The following is a 5592-nucleotide window of genomic DNA, read 5'->3' on the forward strand; positions in this document are numbered from 1 at the left end:
ACTCTGTGTTAGTGCAATATATAAAGAGAGATGAAGAAAAAGACAGAACACATTTGGATACATTCATGGATGTTATTCATTAAATGTAGGCACTAGTCTTTTACATTAGAACAAGATTAGTGCAAAAGACAACATGATGGAAGACTGATGTAGTGATAAACTGATTTATGTTCTACAAAGACTCATCGTTATTTTAGTGTTCTTCACACAAATTTTCTTCAACAAATAATACACACAAGCAGATCAAGAGGCACTTTGGTTTCAAATAAAAGAATCACAAGAGTCTTCCTAGTCTAGGCCTTGAATTTTCCTCTCATCTACTAACAACGAGGCATATCTGCTGGAGGATGAGGAAGTGTTTCTAATACCCCCTCCCCATTCTTCACTATAAAGGCCATGCCTAGCCCCCAAGTCAAATGTACCTCTAGATGACAATGCATAAACCAAACACCTACAAAATTTCAATCTTAATGTTAGTAACTAATTCATCATAAGCAAAATTAAGCCACAATTGAACTAAATCCTTTTGACATACCTGGATTATCGGCCACGAATCGGATTGCCGCCCATCCCCCCACCGGAACTGCGATCGTATTCATGTACGGCGGATCGATCAAGTTGAATCTCGCCGTCTGAGGATTATAATTCCCACTCCCATATCCAACAACATAAAAACTATACCCGTGCAAATGGATCGGATGGTTCTCAGTCGTCAGTATCCCGGTATCTTGCAAGATTAACTGGACCCGGGACCCATATTCGAGCACATTAACCCTAGTCCCGATCACCGATTGAGTGTCATTAGGGATGTTATTAGGTGCCCCATTAACAAAATCATAGGATTTTAGTGGAACATCGGGGAAATCTTCCGTAAAATAACCATGAATATTGTCATAATAAGCTTGTAAGACTGAAATCTTTGGCTTAACAAAGCTAAAATTGTTCATGGAAGCGGCGAATACCCCACCATTGGGCCCCTGGCAGCTCTTATTCGGCGTGGGAGAGTGACATTTTTCAGCATTTAATCCAACAGTGAAGAAGAGATTAGTGTCTATCTCTAACGGGACATCAACGGCATTTAAGCTCCGAAAAGAATCCATGTTAGACACAACCGCAAGGCTGTCGTTAAATGTGGGGAGTTTAGCAGAGAGGGGGAGACTATTTAGGGTGGCGCCTTCGTACTGGAAGTAGGCAATGGCGCTTTTATTTTGGAAGGGGACGTTCTTGGCTGACTGGTAGGGGCCCACGGCCATGGAGTATCTGGCAATGGACTTATCAGCGGTCACGAGCACATTGACGGTCTGGCCCGGCCCGAGCATGACCTGATCTGTTGTAAATGGCTTAGTGTACTCGGCGTCGGCTTCCACGATTGTTAGGTTGTGATTTGAGATGGTGAAGAAGAGTTCCTGGTTTAACGCCGCGTTTATTATCCTTAACAAATATGTCTTCCCCGGGACGACGTCGATTTTATAAACATCTGAAAAAATTATCATTAAACATGTTAGAAAACTTCTTTGAAATTTATAAATACGATTTTAAGTGTTATTTTTACTCGAGGAATTCTAGACTGAAGGGAGCCCTTGCAAAAAAGAGGTGAAAGGGTTCTCCCATTGGCTGAAAAGTCAAACATGATGGTGATGTGCAGCCAATGGGGGAGCCATTTCACCTCTTTTTTCCAAGGGCTCCCTTCAGTTTAGACTTCCTCTTTTTACTTTGTGTAGAGAAAATAATGATTGGGTGGAGGATGGTACGTATGAGGTATTTTATTTTTGAGCAATGATAGATACAAGGGAGCCCTTACATAAAGAGCCACAAAAGGGCTCTTCATTGGATCCACCTCATCAAATGTTACTGATTTTACTTTTTCAACGAATTTTGAAATGTAACTGAAAATGACGTGGATCCAACGAAGAGCCCTTTTGTGGCTCTTTATGCAACGGCTCCCTTGTATCTATCATTGCTCTTTATTTTTTTACCTTTTATATCTTGGAAAATACTACCCTGACATGGGTTGGTTTGGATTGCTGGAATCAAGCAGTGGAATGGGTGTCCTATTCTGATTCCGGCATTTGGTTAAAAAAATGAACACATTCAAGGGGGGAGAAATGATATTAGGTGGACTTAAAAGGGGGGAAAAGGTGGTTGAATATGTTTCCTGCCCCCAAGAGGTGGTATTCTGATTCCGTCTTGGTTGGAATGATTTTTTTTTTAATTAAATTTTTTTTAAATTTTTTCCAGTATTTATTACAAGATAATGAGAATAGGAAGCCAAGCAGAATACCGATTCTGATTCCAACAATCCAAGTACATCCTCATATGTTAGCCAAAAAATGCTAAAGAGATGGTGGCTCTAGGCCCTTGATCGATCGGATGACTCTAGTCCCTTTATCAATTGGATAACATTTTAGCTCCACCCCATTGATGGATGGGATGATTCTAATCTCTAGATCGATCAATCCCCATTTTAGGGTACTGTCAAGAAATGCTTAACCATTGATTCTGTAGTCCTTTATCTTACTGATCGGATGCCAGTTCGACATGGGACCATGATCATGTGGATCGCCTGGTCATGTTGGTATACGAAATCAATGGTCCTCGATTACATATACATGTCTCCTTGTGGGGGCACAAAAATTTGATCGTTAGGATTCTCCACACAAATTACACGATGGCTTTCTGCCTCGTCCAACTATTTATATATATTTTTGAAGTATTTCTTTGTAATTAATTTGTTTACCATTTTGTGAGCAATTGTAAAGGGGACCCGGGTGGCCATTGATGAGAAAAGCATCCGCGGTGCGAGGGCCCCCACCAGTCTTCATCACATCGCTCTCCAGTTTTAGGTAGTCCTCGTACCAGTATTCACCTGAAAATTCCCAGAAATTGTAAATTTCATAAAAAAGACACAATTACAATCATGTTAGAGGAATTAAGTCAAGCAAGAGGTTGCTTGAAGCATTACACCCAAGGTATCTAGTTTGGAATACCAAGTTTGTTGCCTCCAGCCCCTATATATAGAGATACACTAGAGTTTTAATAGGTTAATGGGCTCTAGCCCAAGTAGAGCTACTACACCGGTCGATTATCTTATGGGGCTTATACTAGAACATAATAAGGTTATATTATATACCCAACAAATCAGAAGTGCGACTTGGATCAGGTCGAGTTGTGTTCTTGTTAGAAAAATGAATTAGAATCAACGTAAAACAACCAGTTACTACAAAAGCTTAAGCAGATGAGGCAATAGCTCTGATACCATATGAAAAAAACCAATTACTCAAAAAGCTTAAGCTGTTAGTGTTGGTGTTATTTAATGATTTATACCTTAACAAACCCAACCCAATTTTGTGGGTTAATTTTTACTTACCTAGGATGAGGATGTGTTCCTCGTAAGGGTACGGAAATGGGTAAGGAACGCCATTTTTGGGATATATGACAATGGCGCCATAGACCGTAGCACGGAGCCATGAGACATGAGCGTGCCATAAGAGGGTGCCTTTCTGCTTCACCAGGGTGAACTCGTAGGTGAACGACTGGCCCGCTTGGATGGGGCATTGGGTTATGTACGACGGACCGTCCGACCAAGCCGACAATCTCTGCCTGACACCGTGCCTGAAAATGAAGATGATGATGATTTAATTATCATAATTAAAATTAGTTTAGAGGGGTTTTTACAAAAGAAGTCTTGTACTTTGCTTTATTTGTAAAAACTAGTTTGACAATTTACAAATACAGTCATCGCATTTGAATGAATTTTGCAAATCAGGTCTTTCCATCAATCTTGACCAAAATACCCATGATCAATTTTTGACTTATTAAAAGACCAAAATGTCCTTTTATGTGAAACGATGAAAATTATCTGGTACAAAGACCAAAATACCCACCTAACAGCTCAACTCAAACTCATGCATTGGGTGGGGCTCACCATTTTACCTTATGCTTTGATGGGGTAGGTCCCACGATCTCCACCTGGGCCCATGTATAAGGTGAGGCCCACAATTTTACACTTTATGTTTTGATGGGGTGGGCCCATTTTTTTACACCATGCATAGCATGGGTGAAGAATACTGGTATATATAGAAATGATATTCCTTCACCCTTTATTCAGAACATACTATAGAGCGTCATGGATCTCTTGGGCTTTTACATGGTAATTTTGGTCTTTTATGACGACTAAAAAAATCTAATAATTTGGTTACAAATTGATCGTGATGGGATTTGCAAAATTGAATCAAATGTGAAGACTCTTTGTAAATTGTCAAACTAGAATACTGTTTTTGCAAATAAAGCAAAGTAAAAGACTTCTATTGCAAAAACCCCTTAACTAAATTGTAATTAGGGAACACCATGAAGTTGTGGAGTGTGGGTCCACAGCTTCTGCCTATCAGGTGCCACTGCCGCACCCCCGCGCACACTCACACATGCAAAATAAAATTAAACAAAAAGTAAAACAAGTTACCAATGGATAGTGGCATTATGGGGGGTTTCATTGGTTACTTTGATAATCATACGATCATCTTCTTGGGCATAAACAACTGGTCCTGGTAACATCCCATTTATCGTAGTAATATCCTTGCTCTTACATAGCTTAGTAATTCTCGTAGTTTGAACCTGAAAATAATCAATATGCGACACAAACACATTATTAGAAATTTCATTTGAGTCTACACTTCTATAGGATGCTCTATTGGATTTTGCAGCTATATCTAGGTCAAGAAAGGAAATAATTCGGGATCATAGGATATGAATCCAATGAACATGGTTTGGATTCAAATGTTGTGCCCAAATCCTGTCCATTAATGTTCTCATCCTTAGGGTCCATCGGACAGTCGGGGTCCATTGACACCCCTATGTTTGTTGTATATATATATATATATATATATATATATATATATATAGAGAGAGAGAGAGAGACCTTGAAATCATAGAATCTTGTGGAACCACCAACAGGCCATGGTGCTGCTGAGACATGGGAGGCGAAGGGTAAGAGCATTAACGAAAGAAGAAAGAGAGTCCAAGCCATTGTAGTCGAGTGAGAAGGGAGTGGAGGGTTGTTGTTGCCTTTTAAATGAAGCATTTTGGTGGTGTAAACAGAGAAAAAAACAAAAAAAGAGTAGGGCCACTAGTATTTTATTTCATGATTCCTCTAACAACGAATCATTTTAGTAAGTTGTTGGATTTAGATTATTTAATATGGGGGAAGGTTGGCATGGCAATTTCATTTTCTGCTGCCTACCCTTGGTCAACTCTTCCCATCTTTTCAACTTTCTATCATAATATTTGATTGGTTTCCATTTCTCTTAACACCCCCTACCCCCATTGTTTTTCTTATAGTTTTTTCTTTTTCTTTTCCATTTTTTGCTCTAGGCTAACCCAAACCCGACTCAACCTGACCTGATTTGGAAAATATGGGTCAGGTTTGGGTTGACCATTTTGGGTCTGGTTTGTGAAACAACAAATTACTCCAAAAGCTTAAGCTGTTAGAGTTTGGTGTTATTTGATCATTTATGATTTAACACTCTCCCTCAGGTGTGGCTCCTTTTTTTGGGTTGGTTATACATGTGGCCCCTCCTTTTGGGTTACCAGTACACG

General features: G+C 39.6%; 1 protein-coding gene across 1 annotated transcript; it reads right to left on the reverse strand.

Moving 5' to 3' along the window:
• Positions 1-63: 63 nt before the first annotated feature.
• Positions 64-5006, reverse strand: LAC6 (laccase 6). Its single transcript, XM_077390306.1, has 6 exons — positions 4916-5006; positions 4460-4611; positions 3368-3612; positions 2738-2866; positions 536-1477; positions 64-451 (listed from the first exon to the last, which is right to left on the reverse strand). The coding sequence occupies exons 1-6, from the start codon at positions 4991-4993 to the stop codon at positions 321-323; spliced, it is 1677 nt and encodes a 558-aa protein (XP_077246421.1). The 5' UTR covers positions 4994-5006; the 3' UTR covers positions 64-320.
• Positions 5007-5592: the final 586 nt, after the last annotated feature.

The sequence above is a fragment of the Tasmannia lanceolata genome, unplaced genomic scaffold (genome assembly GCF_043159265.1).
Source record: "Tasmannia lanceolata isolate RefF3 unplaced genomic scaffold, GAP_Taslan_0.1 ptg000002l, whole genome shotgun sequence".
NCBI lineage: Eukaryota > Viridiplantae > Streptophyta > Magnoliopsida > Canellales > Winteraceae > Tasmannia > Tasmannia lanceolata.